The following is a 26,055-nucleotide window of genomic DNA, read 5'->3' on the forward strand; positions in this document are numbered from 1 at the left end:
CATCTCATCAACAATAAAATAGGAATCTGTTTGGGGAAGGAAACCACTGTCTATCTTTTTCCGGCCTATTTTCCTAAAACATCAAGCTCAAGATTTTAATGCAGGAAACACGTTGGAGAAAGAGAGAGAGAGAGAGAGAGAGAGAGAGAGAGAGAGAGAGCAGGAAAATGAGCTGATGACGTCCCTTAATCTTGTTAAATCTTGTACTTTGACATTTGGAAGATCCTCACGCTCGTCTCAGCTGTTCATTTATAGACTTTTCTACATTTAATTCCTGCCTCAAGGATGTCACTACCCCTCCGCCCCCAGACCGACATAGTGATTTACAATCCGGCGCTTTCAACATCCACCAGTGGGGACTGAACTCTGTGTTTCTAAGTATGATATGTGTTTGGTCTTCTCATAATGGAACCATCACGTTATCCCATCACGACCTCTCTCACCACACACACACACAGACGCAGAAATGTCAAGATTTTAGAAAACAAATGATGGATGGCATTCTTGATCTCCGAGGAGTAACGCTGCCAAACGCAGAGGAGGAAGAATGATAAATGTGCCGTAGCCATTACGCATTGTTCACACGTGTGTTTCGGACAAAAGCCCCCATATGTTCAACATCCACTGGAACAGCTCTCCAGTCTCAGATACAATGACTGTATCTCATGAATGTAATGCTAACCTCCTCACCAGAAAGAGATTGGGGCCATTCATCACGCCGAGGTGGAGGCGTGGGAAAAGCTCTCGGTAATTCAGAATTGTCATGCAGCACTCAGACGGCTGAATGGAGGGACTTAAGGTTAGCCATTAGCGCGGCCCACCGGCTACTGGCTCGCTCTGTTCATGACAACTCTCCGAAGACACAAGGTGCTGAGGAGGGGGAGGATTTGCTTTTTTTCAGATAAATTAATTTCAGTCAGAATCGAGACGCGAGCGGGGCCGAGAGATCTGCAACGACACGTGTTCAAGACACACAACTTTACTGAGTGAGATGCTGTTATAATTATAATTATCATTGCAATTAACTCCTTGTCAGCTGATCACTCATTGAAAACGAATACAAAAAACAACATTACACCAAAGTGTGGGTGTGTGATTGTGCGCTCACGACATCAATCACATATAATTAATAGCTTCAACTAAGAGATAAAACGTGACGGAGTGGGTATTTGTTTACTCACCATTTTTTTTTTGTCTCTATTATATCTGAGGTATCCCTGAATATGCAGGTGACAAAACGCAGAGGGTCGACTTTACATATTAAGAACCAGAGTGATGGTATTTCACTCTTTAAGCATACGTGAGGGATTAAACGTACGAGGTAAGCGGGTTTGAAGTAATGAAATAAAAAAAAAAAAAAATGAAATACATCAAATGAAGCAGCACATAGATCTCCCTGGACATTACAGGGTGCACATAGATCACCCCTACAAATTAAAGTTCGCACATCTGAACGGATGCTGTTCGTTTTGCTAATAACCCATTAGTGCCCTCAGCTTTAATCAGGAAGTGAGCATAATGATGTATCGGGAGCTCCGTCCTGTAATAATCCTGTCAAGGTTAAGATGTTGGATGTTCATGTGATCGACTGTTGAAAAAGAATCAAGGATTTATATATTTTCACAACTGCAACAATGGAAAATAAAAGCACGGCTGGATATTATTTAAACAGCGAAGACTTTAGAAACAAATGAAACAGAAACCTTACCTTTAATTCCTTTAATACTTTCTTAATGAAGACATCTGTGCTGAGACAAAAAACATCTCGCATATAAACAAAAAAAACAGCCAAGCTCTAAATCACACTGACAGACAGCGTGGTGAAAAAAAAAAAAAAAAATCAAATACTCTAAAAGTATATTTGACAGCCTAATCTGGTTTAGAGGTGGCAGAGACGCGTACCCTGCAGCTCCACCGCTGTTCAAACGGGTTAAATTAGGCAACAGAGTTTTATTGCTGCGAGAGCAAAAACACAACTTGTGAGGGTGCAATCCAGTCCCCAGCTGTTTGTTCCTCATATTCCGGAGAATTTATATTCAATCCTCAGTCAGAAAAAACAGCCACAAAGCTATTTGGGGATCGGTCTTGGCCAAAGGCAGAAACAGACTTTGCCATTTAAGACAGATGTAGTTCTTCCTTATTGATTTTTCTATCCGCTTTATTTATTACATTACATTACATGTCATTTAGCTGACGCTTTTATCCAAAGCGACTTACATTTTTAGAACACTCATCATTTTATGAGGGGCCATCTAGGGGTTCAGTATCTTGCCAAGGACACTTAGGCATGCAGATGGGATAGAGTGGGATTCGAACCGGCAACCTTCTTGTTGCAGAGCACCCGCTCTATCCCCTAGGCCACGCTCTCCCCATTCATTATTCATTGTGAAAATGGCTACTACATGGCAACATTCTGTATATATGTCTTGTGTATATATGAATATGCACAAGAGACAAAGTGCCTTGTTCCCCCCGGGCCTTGTGACTCTCGGGTTTGATATGGAGCCGTCGTCTTCACATGGAGAATCCGTGTGTATACTGTACGTGACCGGCTTAATCAGGGTGAGTCGGCTCGACGCTCTGGGGACCGACTTTGTTTACAGGCCAGTTTGTCTTTATTTGTCATCCTCCCTTTCTTTTTTTCTTTCAGTGGCGACAACACGCCAGACGACAGCGAGAGTAAAGGAATCACTTTGTCCCGCGACTCCACCAGACTCGTGCGGCGGCTCTCGGCTCAGCTGGAGCGCCCGAGGCTTTGAGAACCGCTGTTCTTTGCTGCCTTTGATGACGGAGACAGCAGAGACACGGTCTGTTAGCGTCGAGTGATCTTTGTTTACTTCGGGGGGGGGGGATATTGAAAGATACAAACACTCGTAATAGACACACTTTTAGATTCCGTTAAAGTTAACATGTTTACTAATTAACTAAAAGCTGGTGGATTTTTCTCGCTCTGCCTCGGAGGCAGAGATACAGGACGCAAAGTTTTATAAAAGACAGCTTCTTCAGACGTGTAAGATAGCAGTAAAGTGTAACTTACTGTGCTGAATGAGCAATATATGTTTTTTTTTTTTCTTGAAATCTGAAAAGATTAACAGATAATATCTGTGTTTCATGAAAACACTCCATCTACATGAATGAAATCATTAAGAGAAGGGAAATTCAAACAGCTATCTTACAGACCTGTCCGTTGGAACAACGTCTGTGAGATTCAATATTCCCTTTCAATCCACATGAGGTTTACTTTGCTCTGTGAAATGGACTGAAGCGGATTCCAATTCAAAAAACTTATCTTGTCAAATATTGGATTCCTCACGGGGGAGTGTGCCCCCTGACATTAGACGCTAGTCATTTATAATACCACCGATTCAAAAGCTTTGGATAAACGGGAACATGTAATTACATTATATTAATATACTGAATACATCTACATTGACAATTGTAATGGAATATTTAATACATTTCACAGCAGAACAATTATCAATTCTGGTTGTTTAATTCTTACTCAGCTGCGGCTGAGGGCAACTTGCTTGTACCACTGAAAGATTCGAGCAAGCGCCTTGAACAATGAAATCACACTACATTTATACAAGTCAGACCCTTCCTCACAGAGATGCAGAATGTTCATCCAATCAGCTCTCTGCTCTTTGTTGTAATCAGGCTTACATTTGGTCACCTTCAATCTGAATGAGGACCCCTGTCTTCTGCTGGATTGACCCCTAAAAGAATCTCGGTGTGAAAACCTGTTGTCTCAACAGAGGCACAGAGGAACCTCCAACGAAAGCACATCTGAGTCTCCCAAACTGACCCCTACATGTTTGCAGTTTTAAACACAGAAAATCTATCATAATTATATACTTGTCATTTCTTTCATTAAACATATCTAAATATAAAATCTGCCATCACAATATAACAAATTGCTAATTTTGGCTATTTGCCTCGTCAGTCTCGTTTCCATCGTGCCATGATCTTAATCCGCTCCCTCAGTGGAGTACTGGGACGCAGATCCCAGTGGTAAATTCAATGACTCCCTTGATTCAGCATTTAACCAACAGTGTCGGACCGAACGGATGAAATAATTATAACAACGCATTTTGCTTTAAAACCATAAAGCAATGTGCTGTGCTGTGCAGCGGGGAAGGGGGAGCTGTGATACTGGGCTGCCAGGACAACAGGACTGTGGGGATGAGCAGCGGACGGTGGGTACGGTGGGATTATAGCGGATGAAAAAAACTTTGGTCTGGGCGGAGTTGCCATTTTTTTCCTCCTCCTGACTCTTTATGCAAACCAGAGGCAACCAGGCAGAAACCTGGCTCCGTGCTGACAACTCATCATTTACTTCCTGACTTTCTCAGTGTTCCGCACATTTTAATAAACTCGTGCAAACAGAGACGGTGTCACGCAAGCTCCAAAAAAATGAGATGGGAGGCAACAATATCCGTCATCGAGCCATCTGAAACTGACAGGCCAAAATTAAACTTCCGGGTGGGGTCTGAAATTTTAAAAATACATCTTTTGTAAAGACAGCTTCCAAACAACTTTACCAGATCCCAAAAGGGACATCAAGTGATGAAAGATATGCTACTAATATCCTGCCATCTGCTCAGCCTCTCAGTGCTTCCATTAGGAAGACTGATACTGTAGCTGGATACAACAATGTGCTATAAACAAAGAAGAAAAAACAAACATTCCACCATTCCCCAAAAGCACAGCAACCACAACATGCTGCAGTTGTCAAACTTAAACTTTAGAAAAATGGCAAGCGGCCAGGGAAAGCCATGTTTACAGAGTCCTGAGCTTCACCAAGCAGCCCCGGGAGAGTTCACAGAGTGCATCAGTGTTTCCCCTTTCACACACAGACGCAGCGCATGACATGGTCCATTGACCACAGGTTCAGCTAGAATGCGACACCGCCGGCTAAAGGCGAGACCGTTGCCGTTCACGCGGCACGGATCTGCCAATAAAGTTTCCTACTCGCCGCCGCACTAACAGGACGGTTAATACTAATCAGAAGAGGCAAATCCAATGTTTTTGTTTATTGAGTTTGCATTCAATACCAATACAATAAAAGCAGTTTTATTATTGGAACCATAACCACAGATGTTCTCTAACATTAAGGAAATACCATTTTAACTCAAACCACAATCTTTTTCGGAGGAAATAAATACTTTTGGTGAATAAATCTAAATAAAGCATAATTATTATTGTTCCTATAATTTTGATACAATACAATATCCGGATATACAGGGGCAAATTATCCATTTGACCGTTAGGTTTGGAGGATTCCAGTGTTCCACATGTTAAAAAATGTATCGGATCTTGGCAAAATTAATATTAAGAACTCCTTTGTGGCGGCACAGTGGTGCAGTGGTGAGCACCGTCAAATCCCATCTCTTACTGTGGACTTTGCATGTTCTGTGTCTCTGGTAGGGCTTTCTCGAGCTTCCTCCCTCAAGACATGGACACTGTGGTTAGGTTCACTGGACACTCTATAAGTAAACAGGTATGGATGTGAATGTGACTGGTCGCTTGTCTCTGTGTTAGCCCAGGCGATCTCACCAGGGCAGTGAGTGTGATGGAAGTTCTCTGGAAGCTGGTGAACGCAGAGCTCAGGCAGCAGCTCATGTCTTACGCAGAAGGGTTTAATGCAGGCTGGATGTACCTCAGAGACCCGGGATGAAACAACAGCCACGTTAACAGAGTAACATCAGCTGTTGTCACCCCCGGGTCTGAAGACGTCTACCTCAGCGTCCCGATATATCTCCCTCACCTTGCGTCACCCGTTCCAACGGCACATCAACGAAAGGCTAGAATTGCTGTGACTCTCTATGTTATGTGTATGTGCTTGTATCTTATTGGATAGTTAAAGTATGCATTCCTGAATCAGGTTGTGTCCTTACGTCTTGTTGCTGATGTAATGCAGAAGAGCTGGTGCCTCTCTCTCTCTGTTGTATTTTAATAAGGTATTAAAGTCACTCAACGTAGACTCTACAATGTACTGCTGGTTGACCTTTTATCTAGAGCCTGACCTTGGGCATATGTGTTGGATGAGACAGGCTCCATTCTCTTAATGGTACGGTGCAGATGTAATGTGTGAAGTTAGTCAACAATCTCCTTTATAGTGAAATTGGCTCCAGTGTCCTTGTGTGACTCCTGAAGGATAAGTGGCAAAGCTAATGGATGGATGGACGAATAGAAAAACGGGCCACTCTAATCAATAAGACAATTTTATGATGCTTTAATCTGACATTTCAAATTCCCACACAAGGTTTTTAAAGTTGTAACTGTGCATTTATCCTGTATATGGTTTATTCTGGGATACGGGTGTGTCGTCTCAGGACTTAGTGAAGACATCATTGCTTTCGGTTTCCTCTCTCGCATTTGAATCATCAGCATTTGTGCGGAGACATTTCCTGTAATCACCATCGTTTTCACACGCGGGGGAGGGAGGGTGACTGTGATCATGGAAACAGCGGCGCAGGCAACAACATAAAGAGCATAAGGATGTAAAGTATTGCACAGTACATCTGTGAAATACTGTACAATATAAACCGTACACTGTGTGATGAGCCAAGTGGTGAAAAAGGAACGTGGCAGCACAAAAAAACAAAAAAAACACTACCTGTATAAAATCGCTAGCCTGCGCTTACAACAGCTGCTGTTATAAGCCGAGGTTGCAGAGCACCAGAATAAACCATCTGTCATCGTCTCTCCTACTCGGCAGCGGCGGTGAGGGGAACGCGGACGAAAAAAATAAATGTAATGCAGCGTCTCCAACATTTCAACACCAGCTCTGACTGGAATTTAATTAATTGCAAATGCATGTTAACTGTCTTAAGAGCAGCAGACAGCCTCCGGGGGGGGACCGACTCTGACAAAGGCTTCTTTTTTTTTTAAGCCCTCCGGTGTGGCATGTCAGCGCGCTGTGTTCGCACCCCCTCTGTTACCGGGCGGTTAAAATAACATCAATTCAAAGGAGTCAGAGCGGGGAAAATAATACGACTGTGTCTACGATCCTCCGGGTTCATCTCTGAGCACCACGGGGCTTTGTCAGTATTTTTGTCTGTGTATTAATCAGCCGCACACGGAGCCATGAGACTGTTCCGAATCATCACAGATTAATATTTCATGAGACATTTGTACGTTATGGAAGTGTGAGTTGACGCTAAATGTTTCCAGGCTGGCTACAGCCGCTTAAGTGAGGTCCAGAGGAAAGAGGAGCTCGAACGAGGCAGAGGACATTAATATGTATGCATTATCTCTACTTTGCATTTTCTTTGCTTTATTAAAAGTGGTTATTCCTGACAGGTCTTTAATATGGGTCCACATGCATGCTGATGGCGAGCTGTGTGAACTGCTCTCTTGTCAGATCTCATATGCATGTGTGCGTCAGTCAGTTAATGACTCGGTGTGATGCATTCAGGGACGCGGGGCAGTTTCTGACAAACAATCCACAGCCTCAGTAGCATGTACCCATTCATATTTCATACATAATCCTTCTGCTGTCCACCACCTCCAATCGATGATTCTGATAATAATTTATTATTATTTTATTATCATACTCAGAGAAGCAACTAGTTGAATGCGCTCTCCAGTCCTGTATAGGTGAAAATCCTACCATTGTGCAAATGCATAAAAAATGTGTGTGACCACCCTTATTACTGTTACAGTAAATGAATGCATATAAAATATACCAAAATATGCATACTGTATATAAGCTATCATGATACATTTAGACTAACACAATCCATTTGTCTTTTTCAAGCTTTCTGCAGGTTTCAAAATGTTGAATATAAGACATTTTTAAGACCATAATAAATACAATTTAAGACCTATGACAAGCATGAGAGATACAAATGAATATCTAAGTCCCAGTGTTACCAGCATATCCGCATAATTAAAGGTGAAGATAAGGTGAAGTGGCTGAGTGTAGAATAATGCAGGCAGAGAGAAAGTCTTTCTTACAGTTAAGAGAACTGCGATACATTCCGTACAAGGTATTTCTTGTACTATTGGCCGTTTTTGTAGTTTTATATGTGTATCTTTGATAAAGAACTACAACACACCGAGATAGTGCAAGCTGTGTATACTGCCAAAACATTGATCTTAAAACAAATAAGCATGCCATGAGTTGTGTTTAATGAAAATGTCAGATTATGCATTTTTGTACCTTTTTTTTTACACTTTTTAAAACCCTGTGGAAACCATTACTTTATGATGGTAGCACATCAATTCGGTCAAGTATTCCAACATGTGTGTGATTTAAATTATCAATACACATTGTATACTTAAATATTGCATTGACAAAATTGTTGAGGAGGTCTAATAGTGTCCTGTGTAGATGTAACTAAATATGAGAAGTCAATACTCCTTTAGAACTATTCAAATGTTAGGACATAAATGAGTTATTAGTTGCAGGTAGTGCAGCATCATTTATTTGTGAAACTAGGGAAAGACTGACACGGTGCACCTTCGCTTATTAACCATTTTTTAATAATCCATATCGCAGGTGCAGAGGACCATCAAGCAAATGCAGAGACGGAGGGTTATTAGAACATTTTATCATTTTATCTGTACCAGTGTGATGGATATTATTCCAAAATGTCACGCTGCTTGGGGCAAGAGGCAATTACCACTACATAAATGTAAAAACCTAAAATATGAAGAACGACCACGGGCTACCGAATATGTGAACGGTGGAAATTGTCTGGGCTCTGACAAATGACGGGGAAGATGGTTCAGGTTTATTAATATTGAGGTTCGTCATGGTAACACAGTGGGTGGCAAAATCGTGGAGGATGAATTTGCAGAGGGCAAAGTCAGAATAACTTGACCCGTGGTGACGCGAGTATAAAAAAGGTCTTGCTGAACACATTGCATGCATAATGGATGTATTTAGCTTCTCCTACACGGGGCCCTGTCCGTCAGTAATGGTACACATTACACCTAAATGGCAGTGTCACAAAGAACGTCATTTGTGATCAGTGCCATGCAAAATTACCGACTCTGTAATAACAGTGTGTCACAAGTGTAGGGAGAGTTCCTGAGAGGTTTTCATGAATACTGGTAATATAAATGTAAAAGAAGAAGAGAGGAAGATCGGAAAAACCCTCGTATGGGGGTTTGTCTTTGGTCGAGACAAACAGTGGAAAGACCGGTCGATTTATAGCCCCGTCCGAGCTCTTAATGACTCTGCGAACCATCCTCCAGCAATTTGAGATGGCTCATCAATTTAATTACTTTACGACACTGGGCCCGCCTCACGGTGTCAAAAAACCTGGCATCACAAGTTTCTGGTCACCCTGTACTTGTAAATATGCCAGGCAACTATATTTCACACTGTTTCTTTACAAAGTTACATCTAGTTTATCAAATCAAAGAGGACAGCTCCATCATTCACGGGTTAAATGTGTGTTTTCTACACATGCCTGTTGCAGGTAAATGTGACAACGTAGCATATCAGCGATGTTAGTAGTAGCAAACCTTCCATTTGGTTGCTGTCATTGGAAAATGTTCTTAAAGTCATCAATGTTTAACTGTATATACAGATTAGAGAAGTGAGGCCACAGCATCCAAATCGCCACTTGGTGGTTGGCTGCAGGATAGGTCATAAATCCCACCTCCTCCATGTAATTGGAGGGGATATGGAAGCCAAAGTATACGTCAAAAAGCAACTTCTGTGTTTTCCTTTAGTTTCGAATGGGTAAGATGTTATATTAGTTAACCGCGCATCTATTGCTCTTCTGTCTGTCCTGGGAGAGGGATCCCTCTAATGTGGCTCTCTCTGAGGTTTCTAAAGTTAAGGACAGTGAGACAGAAGATGTTACACCTTGTTAAGCCCTGTGAGACAAATTGTGATTTGTGAACATAGGCTATACAAATCCACTTTGATTTGATTTGACATGTAACTAAAGCAGACTAAAGCGGACAGCCTTAAAAAAAGGTTTAGCTTGTGCACGATCAACACCAGTGCACGGACTACAACAGTGCGAGGCCCCACGATGCCCATTGCGTCCATATGAACAAAACGTGCATGACACTAAACCACAGTAATTATGGCTGCAAGCGGCACATCAAATATTATGGATTGGTTGGAAACATCACAAAAGCCAAGATAGGATACAGCAGATGGCATGAAAGTTTAATGAGCGGCGTTCATCTTGGGAGAAGAAACCCTGCCCCCCCCCCAAGAAAAACATAAAAGGGGTGATTATGCAAATGTTTTTTTTTTTAATGTAGCTCATATATCACTTCCATACACTTCAAGCACTGGTCATTATTTCCACAACTTAACTTGAATAGTTTAACTTGGTATCTTTTTATTTAATCATTTATTTTCTAACCTGATTCCATGAATTTTCCAATGTTTCCCACACGTATGAGAAATCCGTGAGTTCCCAGTCAGGGGTAAAACACACGGACCATAACAAGCTCGACCGCTAGCGGTACCAGGGGCAGCACATCTGTGGCTCGGGTGCGTGTCCAGCCGGACCGATGGCCCGACTCCAGCGTTCCCAGTGTGGTCCCGCTGTCCCTCAGACAAGGTGCTGTCAACACCCACTAGCTAGTTAGCCGCAGCTCCACACTTCAGCTGACAGCAGCAGTGAGTGGAACAACCGGGCCTGTTATCAGCAGGTCTGTCCGCGACAAGCACATCTCTCACTAAGTCACACACACACAGGGAACCCATCACCGCACACAATGGCAATGTAATGACTGTACAATGACATTTTACTGTCGCGTTAAACCACAATATGTTTTTACAAGCCCGGCTTAACTGTCAAAAGGGAATTATGTTTTATCAAATATTTAAAAAAAACTGCACAAACACATGTATGGCAATTTGCTGGTGTCACCTGGAAACAAGAAACCAGAACACTTACCATGCACCCGGATGAGTCCAGCTGTCGGTCAGAGATGCACTTGAAGTTCTTCTTGCAGCCACCGTTCTCCCTGGAGCAGTCCCGCACCGGCCCGAAAGACGCCAGCAGGTCGTCGACTGTCTCAAAGTAAGTGGACATCATAGCCTCTTCCCTGAAAAGGTGCAGGAGAGAAAAAGGTTAGAAACATGAAAACTACAGAAATAGGAACCTGGTGGTACAAGTGCCCGACAAGTGGAAATGTGTGTTTGAGCAGCGGAACACAAACCCAGTGTCTCGCAACCTTTTTCTGTTTCTGGTGCAATTGAATAGCTGTTCGTGCTTGTGGGTAATGCAAGAAATGAGTAGATTTTAATGGCTTTCACCTTTCCACCAGCAATGAATCACTATACCTTTATACCTGTAAAGTTTGCGCCTCATGTTTTTTAATACAAGTTATATTCTAATGAGTAAAAAACAGGGATATATTTTAACAAGCAGTTTGTTGTTTTTGAATACAGTTTTTATTTTATTTTTGTGACATGGCAAGTTTTGCTCTGTGTGCCTCAGCTGTATTTTGTGACAGGCAGCGCAGAAGCAATTGTCAATAAACCTTTAAAAAAAAAAAAAAAGAAGCGTAACACTGACGCACCCTGGGGCTTATGTGTTGTGCCTCGACAGGCTCCGGAGAATGGAGTGATGCATGTTGTAGTTCGTATCAGTTCGTGGGAGGTCATGCCGGTGACTAATGGCAGCTTTGGCATTAATTGGACATGTCTGTTGATGGAGGGCCTACAGGGAATCAGCAATCTCCATCCATTAACCCTCAACATCGAATCCAAGGCCAAACGTTGAAGGAGAGAGCGGCAAGACCACACACGACTAAGACACAATCATACAAACTCAATGATGAACTCATATTTTTTGCTCTGCACATTTTATGTTTTCATCTTATTAAGATATTGACATTATTTTAAGATGCATACAGTGCAACATGGCAAAGTATTTTATTAGATTTGCATGATAATGTAATTTATTTAACTCACACCAAATGTTAACTTATGCAGGAGTTAGGGTTAGGGCTGCATTAGGTCAATGAGTGTCCTCACAACTACAGAGAGCCGTGCGTGTGCGTCTGTGTCACTCTGCCACCTCAGAGGCTTCACTGTTCACTCCAAACAAAGGAGAAATCTGCCACTTCCGAAAGCTGGATTTCCGTGGTTATTTTTCGCCCCGGGAAATGTCAGTTTGACCAATCGTGTACAGCTCAGACGCTGTGTGCACTCCGGCATTGCTCAGACATGCCCATACACTCGGCACTCGGCTGCCTGCTGTCAGAGCGAACGGAAGGGGGAAAGCAACCCCTGCGTTTCTCTTTGCAGAGGAATCAAAAGAGATGTCTCTTGCGATGGGACCACGGGGACCGCAGTGTGTTGTGAGGGTGACTTGACTCTGCAAACAGCAACACAATCTCCAATGATGGGAAGACAGATGCCTTGCTGAGCAAGGGGGGGGTTTTGTTGCATCGGGACTATTTGTGTGTCCTCGTCTCTGTGTACCCGGCTGCTTGTGGAAATCTCATTTCAAAGGCTACACTGAAAACGGGGGGGAACCGAACCAATACTATACATATTGATGTTGCTGCTGTTGATTTGATTAAAATGTCCTTGAGTAATGTTTGCCCATTTGCTCCCTGTCCGTTTTAGAATAGATTTTACTGATTACTTTCAAGGCCCCAAGCTGCATTATAGAATTGTTGACTTCCTATGTTTCTGCACGCAGCCTTAGATCCTCAGGTAGAGCCCTGATGGCTGTATTGAAGTCGAGGTCGAAAAGGTGACCGTGGTTTTCGCCATCAGTCACACACTCAATTAATTATTTGAAATCCCTTCTTAAAACCGATTTTTATAGAACGGCTTTCTCGTGATGTCGTGTTTTTTGAGGGATTTTAAAGTTGTTCTTTCACCTGTTATTTCAGTTGTTCATTTATTTGTATTGTCATATTAGTGCTTTTATTTGTGGTAATGTGACAAAGCTCTATTTTCATACATTTGATTTGAATACTCCATGTCACATTGCATCCTTCTAATTGTCATTTCTCTTATATTTACTTCTCTATTCATCTATATTGACTCTATTGTTTAAAAGTTGTAAATAAAGTGTATTGTTATTATCATTTAACTTACATGTAACCTAGAACAGAACAATTTGTCCTGCAAAGTTTGTTTCAATGAGCAAAGATGGCAAAAGTGAACTCTTATTGACTCAGTATTCAATGTGAAATAGTTATGTGGAAAAATCTGTGTACCGTGACCTTGGCATTGGCCTGAAGGCAAAGATGAAAGAAGAAGCATTCAAATTCATCAATAAGGTAGGAATGCTACGTGCACAGCATTGATGAAAACAAGTAAGAAAACTGTTCTTAATAATACGAGCAGGGATGCATTGTGGGTAGATGTGGGCAGACATCTATCTATCTTTTTCAATTACAAAACACAATTCACGCACTTGTCTTCTTTTTCATAACGTGCGTCCGTGTGGGATCGGCATTTGGAATGCGGCCCGCGACACCTCACGGCTCCTCGCAGTGAGGGATTCTTCGTATTAAGCGGTTGGTTCTCATGTGAGATTTATGGAGCATCAGGGCGTAATTGGCAGGTCTTTCTTGTGTGAGCGGTGAAGTATTACGACTCGCTGACAGCCCATCGGGACGGTCCCCCTTTGCGAATAAAAAAAAAAAAAAAAAAATCAAACCTTTCCTGGCACTTTGCTGTCCTGATAGCAAATCACTGTCACACACTCTGAATATAAAAAAAAGATAAGATGTCCACCTAGAAGCCACACAAGCAACCTATCAGTCTGGACTTTAATTTATCGAGTTTCTGTTTTATTTCTTTTTTTCTAGTAATCACGAGTTAGTCCATTCTGGTTCATTCTCTGCCTTCCTGATGGCCAACGTTTTTCACCGTGACTGTTGCTCATTTGGTTTGAGCTTTAATTCGAATGTGGCTATTAATTAACTCGACAAGAAAAACTGCAAAGTCTACATAGTTTGAGTGTGTAGAGGGAGGCTATGCGACTGGAGAATGTGATTAAAGACACACACATTTTAAGATAATTACAATGTCACCTTCAGTTTGGAGCAGATTAACAAATATTCTGTGGAGCCTATTAGACACGAGTGATGTGGTGATGGCAGAGTAGTATTCATTACACCCACCAAACCCTAATGCTCACTGCACTAACACAAATTCTCTTTCAGATGATATATTTGAAATTTACTACTTTGTTGGCCACATGAGTAACTGTTTTGCAGTTAAGCAATATGGGGGATGTCTGCTTTTCTAGAGGCCAAATATGCACCCCTGATAAAAAGAGGGATGGTTATTAACCTCTTAGTCCAAGGCCTTTATAGTCGTGGGGGGATTATCTCACATTCATGTATATGATTAAATGTATGTAGACTTCTAGGGCAGACACAGGATATGGTTTGTGCAGAAAAATCTCAATAAATGACATGAGAACTGCTGAATTCCCCCATTTTTTACTTTGATGAAAAATCATTATTGCAGCCGATACTACCCATCACACAAATGTTTTTTTGTAAATTTCCCATTACAGGTCACATTACAGTGTCTTAATCATACATGCTGAACTTGCAAAAAAAACAAAGGGATTAGCATAAAATTACATCTCTGGGGTATATATGTCTAATTGGCGGCTGCTCTTACCACCTTGGTGGTTCAGGTTCATGCCTAATGGGAATTAGACCTGGAGATAATGACGTGACACAGGGTCACCAATCTGCTGTACATCAGAGATCTTAGACCAGTGAACCCAGAAAGCCGACATGACGCAGCTACAATGGAAATGTGGCCCTGTCACCTCCTCGCCTGCAACTCGATGAATATCAAAAACCAGGAGAGAGAACAGGTTTCGCTCTGGACACAGTCTAATGCAGGCATTCAATGGAAGGCAGCTCCCAGGTTTATTGGAACCGAACGGCTCACGAGAGGCGTCCTAGCACCTGATACAGCCAGATCACATTCCACAAGATTCCTTACACGAAGCTGCACCTTCACCAAGACCAAAAAAAAAAAATCTGTGGACTCGAAGAGAGCTTATGTAAGTAGCTGCTTGATGATCCTCTTGGACAAGCAATAAGCTGGTGCAGTGTTCCAGAGCCAAGGATCCTGCATGTCTAAAGGCAGAGACCAGTGCAATTCTTCTTGGGCAAAGGCAGGGGGTGGAACAGATTCAATCATTCTGGACCTCAATGAAAACTGTCCTTTAGAATATGAAATGTAATCTCTCTTTGGGGAAGGTGCCTGATTTGGTTCGTGAAGTCAAGAGGTACCAACAAAATGTAGTTGGGCTCAACTCTATGCACAGCTTTGGCTCTGGAACCAAACTCCTTCATTGACGGTGGACTCCTACTCAGGGATTGCCCAAGGGGAGACGTGCCAGTCGGCTGTGGGACAAGTGACAAATCACCAGCCAGCTGCTGCTGCCCAGTTAGACTTCCTCCCGGTGGATTAGAGGGTCACCGTCATGTGGCTGCGTAACACAGAGGGAAAAACTATTACTGTTGTTGGAGCACATGAGCTCATTTTTGGTTGCTACACTACAATGGCTGTTAAGATGCACCGCACATCCCAAAGCTGATATGTCTGACTTTATCAAAGGGGTGGAGTGTGAATGCATCTTAGAAATTTGAAACTTATTCATGTTTTGAGGATCAAATCCCATATTTCACATCCTGTTCCATTTGAGGAGACATACTTTTTAAAGTAAACAATCAAAAGTGTTGGGAATCATATGGAAAACTAAACCCTTTTGCTAATTTGGCTAGATGCATCTAAAGGGTTTCTTTATATGGTTTTCTGAAAATGTATTGTGGCAGCGACTGTTGTGTTTATGGGGAGGATGTCCATAGTATGTGTTTTATACAACTGCTCCCCATTCACAACCAGTACTCCCTGAATGTCACACTCTAAGCCACACTTGCTTTCAGAGGGCATCCTGCTTTAAGGGATAGGAACCGCTAACATGCTGGGTGCACTCTCCACACTCTGCCGTGACCAGGGAGCATCAGTGTAGCCATTGAAAGATACTTTAACAGGACACCAATGTTTGTTTTGGATATAAAAATGTGTAATCACCTTTTCTTTCTTTAATCCATTAGCATTCCCCAACATTAACTGAATGTTTAGTCTATTGAATATCTTCTAACCATAGATATATTATAATCGCAAATAACAGTTTTTGCCTAAAGTTAACTTAAATTTAAGTGAGTGTTGCACTCACATCCAAAAATGACAGAGAAAATAAAGTTTGTTCCCTGTCTTTATTGCCACGTCATATTCTTATTCTTTTTATTGAGCAACTGCATTTTCTCTCTCCATTAGACAGGTAACACGCAGCACTCTGGCACTTAGAGCATTGACAAATGTCTCCTCAGGCGAGGGGGAAATTGAGGGCTGCGAAGGTGGGGCGGAGAAAAAATAATGGTTTGGCTCGGCCATGACGTGCATGCTAACTGCCGCTCCTTTCCGGTGCGGGGAAATAGTGTATTAAAGAAATAAAACTATCAGTAAGGATATTGGAAATTTCCTCACAAAGTTGTGCAATATATTGAATCATGACAAAGGGTCTGGAAGGAAAGTTTGCCTCTCACTCTTTAATTAATGGGAGCCTGGAAACTGATCCATGATGCAGTACGTTGGAGTGAAGCCATCCATACCACGCATGGCTCTGCAAAATCATTAAAACAATACGTTTGGTTACCAAAACCCACACGGACTCAAAAGCTGATCGCGGTTCTTTTCCAAATCATTAGCTAATCAAGATCATCTCTTCTGGCACCGCAGCTCTGTTGCTTGACCTAGAAGCACATCGGTTGCATCTAAACACTGACTAATGTACTTGTTATTAATCTCCCTCTCTGCCGCTTGCTTCTCCAAATGATGAATGACCAGGCAGTGCTGCCCAAAGTTAGAGCCGTGCTCCGGCGTGATTACAGAGCCTGTTATTGGTCTGCCCCTGCACTTGATTAATGCCCTTGTTCCAGCTCCCCACAAATATGCTGACTCTCATCAAGCACTTTCGGCATTGGATAAAGTGCATTTTCTTCAAGCCCCGCTGTGATCGCGGAAGGGGAAATCTCGCGGTCGAAAAAGCAGCTTAACCTAAGTGATAAAATAAAGATTGATTGATCAATTCTTCGGTTTGATTGCGGAGATATAAAACATTTTTTGATGGAGATGTGGCGGAAGGGGAAGCGGATTGACGCACTTTAATCCTTCCTGGTGTCTCCCGCTGGCCAGTTGCATCGGCGTATTGGCAATGGCGCAGTCTGATGGTTCACTCGGTCATGGCGAGTGTGGTCGTAAATCACCGCAGTGAGGTGACACCAGTTACTCCGGGTTATTAACAGTTATTGACCAACACGCCGGTCAGAGAGCACAGCTTAGCGCGGCCGAATCGTTGTGTATCCGGATGTTTATGAGGTGTTGGTGACCCATTGGCTTTGGGTCAACAATAATAAGTGGAAATGCAGGGCTAATATTAGAGATTGTTAAAATATAAACAATTTATAAAATGTATTATTGGGATAAAACTAAACATGCTGTTTCTGCTTAGATGAGTTCTAAATCCCCAGTGCAATGTTAGCCTACATTTAATTGCAATATAAAATTGGCTTGGAGCTACAGGACATAGAAAGGAATCCTTTTTTGTCAGGACCTCCAAGACAACAAAACAAGCTCACAACTGACACAGCTATTGATTTGTTAACCAGACTCAAGATTCAACACAGCACAACAGTACAAATATTAAATACTTTGCATTTTCTCAGTACCCTGGACACCTCAGATATCAGGTGTGACACAGAGACCTGCCACCTACAAGGGCTCTCCAGTGTCTGTGTGGCTGTGAGAGGCTTCAGGGGTGAAGATGTGTCTGGGGTTGTCGACGGACGACGGGTTTGCAGACAGTTGTGAGCTGAACCACCTGTACCTGCACGTCAGGCGATCCAGGAGTTCTGCTTCTCTTTGTGATGATGACTCATGAGTAAAAATACCAGAGCACCTGCTCGGAAAGCAAACTGGACCGGACCAAGATCTGTAGCTCTACACAGAGAGCGGCCAGAGTCGACTCTTTTTCCTGTCCTTGTCCTGTCCTTCAACATCTGCAGGCATGCTATGAATGCTTTATGAGTCTGTGGCGCCCAGCACCATTTTTCCACACTGAGGCCTGTTTGGGCCGAAAGCCCGAGGCTGGCTGACACCAACAGACTCAACAGACTGATTCAGAAGGCTGGCTCGGTCGCGGGGGTGAAACTGGATGCTGTGCATGTACTTGCGGAGAAGTGGAGGCTGTCAGGGCCCAACCTCTCCACACTGTTCCAGTTAAACAGATGGACATTTTGTAGCCAGAGACCAACAGCAGAGCTCCAATGACCCACACAGGAGGTCCTTCCTTCCGGTGGCCATCCAGATCCATCTCCAAAACTTATCTGTGATTATTAACCACTGTTAGATTACTAATAGTTCACCGTTGCATATTACAGTTCATTGGATAATTTACACCATCCATTTCTCCATATTTATATTTGTTATTAATATTTACTGCAGTTTGGTGAATGCCTTCATCGAAAAAAGCAATACTTTTGAGGCAAATCTTTGTGTCAGGCTCATTCAAACTCCTCTGACCACTTGAGAAAGTTGACTGTCTTCTTGACTTCGCAATCAGTCAAGGAGGTGCACAGATAACTGTAATTTTATTTTGGATTATCATCAATAAATGAGTTGTATTTTTTCATCAGTGGAGTGCACAGAATACACAGTATATAGTAAAGACTCAATTTTCAAAATGATCCCTTTCATTCAAACAGTAATAAAGCTGAGCCCACGGCTGAATACTGAACAAACAAGCTCTGCCTCTATTTTTAAATAATTCTGCCCTTTCATATTTCTTGAATTTAAATACGGATATTCACTTGGAAGAGTCTCTCTGTCAAGTGCCTGGCTTTAAATGTCAGGTATGTATAGGTAAAGTGACTAAAGTTAAATACAATTGCAATAAAGGGAACTATTCTTTAAGACATACCTTGACAACTTTATAATTAACCGCGCTTTAAAATGTAGATGTATGTCAACCTTTATTTTGAAAGTACAAAAATTCACCACGCTACTTTGGTGGAGTAGGTTAATACCGTAAGTCACAATGATATTACTGGGAAGCTACGAACTCAGAGTGAAATCACTGAGGTACTTAATTCCATTTTACATAGTCCTTAACCTCTTATAAACTCTGCACACTCACCCCTGTGGAGAAGGCCACTGAAATTTGCATCCACTAAGCCAGTCGGAGTGAACGCACCACACGCTCCCACAACAGGCTGCATTTGAAACGGTGAAGGAAAAAAGAAATAGCTTGATTACCCCTGGTTTTGGTTGGCCTTACTTTTTTTGTTTTTTACTTTGAAGCAACTCTGCCCTTCCTCGTTTAATTTTCAAAACCATAATTAAAAAGGTTAATAAAGATACTCTTAATATCAATGTCGTGATACAATAGCATCAAAGAACGAGTAACAATTCTGGTGGAAATAGTTCCCACGAAGAGCAAGGTCTGTGGATTTCTCTCAGCACAAACCAAAAGCTACATTTCAAAGCTTCAAACCACACAAACAAAACAAAATTGCATTTGCAGCCCCTCTGCAAATAAAACGGAACTCATCAGCATGGCTTGAGGGAACGCAGAAACATGGATCTGTGTGTAATATTGATGAACTCTTATTCACTTGGTAAAATAAAGATGACCTTTGCCTTTCCTATATGCCCAGTGCCTTTAAATGGATAGTCTGTAATATTAAAACCAGCTCACCTACAAGGATTACTAAAGGAGGCACAGTGTCAGGGCGGGTGACGGAGACAAACGTCTTCAGTTCAAAGCCGAGCTTGGTTAAGCCGACACTTACCGTCACTCATCTATTTCATATGAAACAAACTCCATCGGGTTCTGTCAGCGAGCTGAAGGGCAGGAGTGAAATAGGGGCGCGTCCCGTTAAAAGCCACGGCCACGGTACATTTCACCACTTCATCAGCGTGTCTATCATGACTGAGTGACTACATCAATGCCTGCGTAAACACTTTGGCAAAGAGCACCAGCCAGAGACTCCATAAGGATCCCCACGGGACTTTGTTCCACAAAACAGCTCCGGATAATGAGTTTGTCTGCATTATTCAGTCCGCCACATCCTCCTGTGTTACAGCAACTAATTGTTAACCAAATACAGAACACTGGTGCATTACTCAGACTGAGGTGGGCTTTCAATCAGCTTTTAATCAGTCACACCACATGGACGTGTTTAGAAACTTATTTATGGACGGTACATGTGATCTTGAAAAGACTGATCCCTAAGCAGCAGGCACCTACTGTAAGCAGAAAGGAATAGATGTATTTGTCTCTATGTACTATGATGCTTACTATGCAATATGATATGTTTTCATACAGTATAAACTAACTTGAAGTTAGAGATATAATAAGCAGGGGCGGACTCCTTACCAGGCCGCACTTTTCACGCAAAGCACCATGACCTCTAATCTCATGGGCCAACCTTATTTGTGGATGTAACGGTTACCAGACAAGTAAACAAGTAAACAGAAACTCACTGCCCTCGGCCATCTTTTCAATAGCGTTATCTTTGTTAAGTGCCATACGAATATTAAGATTTACAAGGACTTGTACTTTACAATCCAACATCGGATTTTCCTGACATTCGGAGGCGGTGAACTGTCATTGTGAAGTGAAATTATTCTGTGCAAGCAAGTCCTTTATTTGTAAAATCTATTTGAATGAAAGGGGGAAAACAGAGGAAATATGATATTTCAGAATGTACTAATATTGTCATTGTGATACTCTGAGGCGGTGAGCCGCCATTGTGAAGTGAAATCAGTCTGTGGAAAGAGGTAGTTTCTCGATGACACTGGTATTTTGTTGCTTGAATTCAGGTTTTTTCTCCTTTAAAAAGTTTGACTAACTAACAAAGTTTGAGCAAAGTAAATACAATGAATGTCTTTACATGGTTATCTTGACCTCAGAGTGAGGCTAACCAGTGGGTTTATATCCTGGAAGCAGCAAAAGCCGACGACGCTCGCCAATTTTACGAAGATGCGTCCTTCTACTGATGAATCGCTTAACTCGCTGTACACTTAACGGAGCTCCTCGGCTGTGGAGTAAACAAACACAAACTGCTTGCATTCCGTTGAAGTGCTCCACTTGTCCATGCAGTTACAAAAAGATATTTTTCATCCCACGGTAACAGTGACAGTCAGGAGAAAGAAAACACACAAAAGAAACAAATGCTTTTACCTCTCAGCTGCAAGCAGAGGCTGTAATATTTTTCAGACTCTGATCAAATCAACATGTAGCAGAAAATATGGCTAATAAACTTCTCCAGCTCACTTTAAATCACTGATTAGAGCCACTGAGCAAATGAAACGGCTAATTAACCGAGAGGCGCGAGGCGTTCCCATTCACGTCAGGACGAGCAGATGTTTACAGTTACCATGGGAGTTCGTCGCTCCTGAGGCAATTTCATAAAGTCTGTGGGAAGTTTGGATGTTTGCAGCATCGGATAAAAACAAATGCAACAATTTCTCGGATGCACGTTAGTCATAAACATTCAGCACCGAGTGATCGCTGCGATTTAGCCTCTCCGAATCACAAATGAGTTTACTGAAGATTCCGCATCACCCGAGAGTGTTGAGTGAGGAAAGTGGTCTGAGGAATCCACACTCAGGTAAAATGAGGGTTCCTCTGAGCAAATATTTTCTAACAGATTTTCAGCTGCCTTATTAGAGTAGCTCATGACCCGCTGAGGTGATGCCACTGAGACACAGTAGTAAAGGGCTGAAATTGTGGATGTCATAGTGCGATGGCCATGATGGTTTGCATCATGATGTCAGCGTCAACATCATCAGCAGTTCTGCCGCTGTGATCGTCCAGGAGCCGAGTCAAAGGGGAGCTGCCAAGGTGCATTATCTAGCGGCCGATACAAGGCAGCGGCCCCTGAGTCCAGTCAACATGCTGTCGTGTTGGATGTGTAACAAAAACAATAATAAAATTAGTAGTAAATAGGATTAATAGGGTGATTTTCTGGATGTGAGCTGTGGTTTATCGCAAAGAGCAAAACAAACAGCGGAGGGTGGCAGACTCTTCACTTGTGTTTATTATTTTGTGAACCTTTCATAAAAGCTTGCTGACCCCTGACTGAGTATATAATCGCCCTGTTGGCAAACCAAACCCTGGTGATTAATCAATTTAAACAGCCACTGACTCTGTCCTCTTTGGTTCATCACAGGAAAGCTTCTTTTGTACTTGAAATCTGACTTTAGGATCAGAGGATGAGATTTGCATTCCAAAGAGATACTCAACAACAGCAACAACAACAACAACAACAAGTTACAACATCAACACTGCCAACACATGGGAACTGATAACATATGCAATGTAAAACATACTAAGTGGTACTAAGGGCGAAAGTTCCCTTTGCCCTTAGTACCACTTGGCTACGACCAAGTATTAGGACCATATTTGAATATCATGCAGATGTGAAGATGGTCTTGCAGTAAACCACTACCAAACATTACCTCCTCTACAAAAGAGGCAATTTCCTCAAAGTCTGTGTATCGTAATATCATGACTTTTGTTCCATGGAATTACAAATTAATTCTTGTAAAATTACGACTTTATTTTCAAAATATCTTATCAGATGTTTTCCTTTGGGTGGCCCTAACACTCCATTGATATTTGCTATCGTAGAAAACTAATTTGCAGAATTACTTTTGAAATTTGTTATGTTGAGACTCAAGTCATTCGATGATAACTGCATTTTTTGCATGGAACAATCAGAGTAGGACCACCACCTCCACCAGATGTGGATGGCGGGACCTCTGGCACAGCGTATACATGTGGTACGACAGCAGGGCCTCCAGCACCCGCACCGCCACATGAGTATTTCCTTTCCAAATCAGAGTTTTAATTAAAACAATGCACTGTTGCATCAGTGTTAATCATGTGATATGAGGTGGGCTGTGACCCTTTTTAGCAGGTGCTGTAAACTCATTTTGTGTAGTGACAAGGTGAATGAATGGGCTGCGGTGTTTCACAGGCGTATGCTGAACTCCTGTTTCATTCATTCAAGCTTCTTTCCCCCAATTTACATTATTGTAGAAGTGCAGCATATTTACGCAGCAGAGGGATTTATTTGGCATTCACATGAAATCACCGGCCGGGGCTGATGTCAGTTTGATTGCATAGACGGATGATTGCTTGGAAGTGATGCTGATGCTCTGACAAGTTTTGGGATGTTGAGCTTTACTCATGCACAACAGCCTCCACAGACCGGCTGGATAAAGAAAAAAACGTTTTATATTGTTATATGTGTTGCCAATATGTTGTTATTGGACTGTGGGAAATTCCAGATCCATAACCTTGTCAACACCACTTCCCCGGTTGGCTTTGCTGCTCAGTTCCCTACGTGCACAGTCCACGTTTTTTTTAATGATGCTTCTCCTTTGTCACATTAAGCTTCTAAATTGCAGACCTCATAAGGATTTAATGATCCGATTAAAGGCTTGATGGGTACTTTGCTTTTTTTATTTCAATTGAGCTGTGATACTTAAAAAAAATAATATTTATAAGCAAAGCAGGCAAAGCATTTATTGTATATTTATGTTATTTATACCATTTTTGTAATGAGATTCGTTCTTTTCTTTTTCCTCAGTGTACCTTAGCAACGCTCTTTTTTTTAAAAACTTTTAATGTCAAATAAAACAAATGACATTTGCCTAAAGCAACAAGCACACGGCTGTGAAGTAGCTGCAGCCGGTTCCACTGATGGAACAAGAGGGAAGGCAGCTAAAATAATGATGTGACATTCCAATGTGGTTGTTTTGCTCTGTTGAAATGTAATTGAAATTCTCTCAGAATGTCAGAAGCGACACTAATGCCAGCGTCATGGAAACCGTTCGCACTGGAGGGGAAGCTGTCAAGCCGGATTTTTGATAACGCGACAAACACTGATGTTCCTGCACGTGTTGAGACCTCTCAGGAAACGTGTGTGCTGTGTTAGTGGGAGTATAAAGTATAACGGTACACGGACCGCACAGGAAACAACCCTCTGTGCACAGCGTGGAGCCGCGAGCCGAGTCACACTGACCTGACCTCCCCCGGATCCTCGGTAACCAACACGTCCGTCTTGCAGCTGGCGACGGGGTTGATGGACAGCTCCACCGGTGGCACCACGAAGCTCTTGCTGACTGGCAGCCACAGGCCCTGGCCCAGACTGTAGAGCGATCTGTGTTGGCACGGGCACGCAAAATTAATATCAATCACATTACTGTCGCGATTAAACACCGCGTTACTACACACAAGCACATTTTAGAAAGTGTGTGAAAAAACAAAAGCATGGAAAAATAACATTGCAGGAATTATTTCATACCGTTTTTACAATGACTGTAATTCACACAAGATAATAGGCAGTATTCATGTTATATTCATTCAGGCTATTAACATAGATTGTGTCAACACCATGGATTACTCTAGAAACATCTCTTGCAGCATTGTGTATTCATGGATATTAAAGATGCATTGATTTTACATTGATCACTGCACATGGTGGTTAAGGAAACCTGTTTTTTTTCCCATTATTTATTCATTCATTCATTCATTATTTCTCTCAGCAACTCGAGGACACCTGTGTACCCTGAGTAAGTGCTAACTTATCGCTGTCTGTCTGTGAAGCAACGGTGGCACAGCTGGAAACAGAATTGGACTTGGAGAAACACATTACAGCTGCACCTGGGATGGCATCATTTTTGTATTACTAATTTGAGAAAAAAAGAGTCTCTAATGGTCTCTGCAGCGTGTTGCTTTGCGTGACACGTTTGCAGACGGCCGTCGTTAAAGACGGAGAGAAAAAGATAATCATTTGGTTCCGATAGAGATGCTTCTACTGAGTGAAGCTTAATACCCCCAGGAGGGCACCCTGCGGGGCGCCTCCACTCGGCGCTTGGGAAAAACAACACCTGGCGGGAGCTCACAATATCACACAGAACACGGCTGTGCGTTTTTAATGCTTCTGAGAAGTAGGGCAACATGAAGGCAAATGACAAAATACATATATAACAAATCTAGAAACCCAAGCTTGACTGTGCTCTTTGAACATCTTGGCAATGCATTGAATCAAATACTCTCATTCAATATCCTTACCCACCTTCGTAACATCGCCTAAGTTTATCCATCTTTATATATCTCCCTGATATTTACAGGACCGGATTCTTGGAACAGCCAAAACCTGAGCGTTAATAAACACTTGAACTAGATCAAGTCAATGCTACCGGTTTATTAACAGGAATCAAAGAATCTGGTACATTACACTCATTGTGACCTCCCCTCGCTATCTTCTAGTTCAAACCCCATTTGAAGTTCACATTTGAAATATAACATCTACTCCAGTTCAAAGGATGCTTGTTTTCGAAGATTTCCCAGCATCAAATAAACATTTTTTAAAGTTGAAGGCAGCACTGGCTTTCTACATATCTGTGAAACCAATCCATGTTGTGATTAGGCTCCTGATTTCACCACTGACTGACACTGACCAGCCGAAGGGCAACACAGTCGTTTCACCAATCCCTTCATACACAGCACTGATGTCCTCACTTTGGCCGGTATCTGCATCCATGTGTGTGTGTGTATGTGTGTGTGTGTGTGTGTGTGAGTGTTTGTGTATTTTCCTCCCTAACTGACAAAGTGCTTCAACCGACCAGTGGTTCGCTATGTGTCTTTACACTGGTTGCTTTGCAAAAAGTTTTGTTTGTCATTTACATTACTATTCATACTTCTCTTTTTATGTTGTTCACTATTACTTTGGGATGCATTTGTCTCTTCATCCGGAGTTAGTAATAATTTTCAATATATTTACATAATTTGTTTTGTCCATCACCTGTAAAGCTTTTTGAATTTAATTTGATCTGTTTGAAAGGTGATGCATAAAAGTTGAATTGACTGACTGGTTGGTTGGTTGGACTGTTTTTTGGATATAGAGTATTATTATAGAGGTATTCATCTTCTGTAATTGCATCACAATCACTCTCCTCTTTAGAAATCTGCGACACAAACTCTGAAAAGGCTC

At 42.1% G+C, this 26,055-nt stretch overlaps 1 protein-coding gene across 1 annotated transcript in view; it reads right to left on the minus strand.

The window, feature by feature from the left end:
- Positions 1-26,055, minus strand: part of LOC133974919 (astrotactin-2-like) — a 249,798-nt gene that overhangs the window by 97,815 nt on the left and 125,928 nt on the right. The window contains exons 10-11 of the mRNA XM_062412735.1: positions 24,082-24,219; positions 10,881-11,031 (exon numbers count right to left, since the gene is read on the minus strand). Of these exons, the coding sequence (XP_062268719.1) occupies positions 10,881-11,031; positions 24,082-24,219 (289 nt within the window). The remainder of the gene's footprint in view (positions 1-10,880; positions 11,032-24,081; positions 24,220-26,055) is intronic.

This window comes from Platichthys flesus, chromosome 19 (genome assembly GCF_949316205.1).
Source record: "Platichthys flesus chromosome 19, fPlaFle2.1, whole genome shotgun sequence".
NCBI classification, from domain to species: domain Eukaryota; kingdom Metazoa; phylum Chordata; class Actinopteri; order Pleuronectiformes; family Pleuronectidae; genus Platichthys; species Platichthys flesus.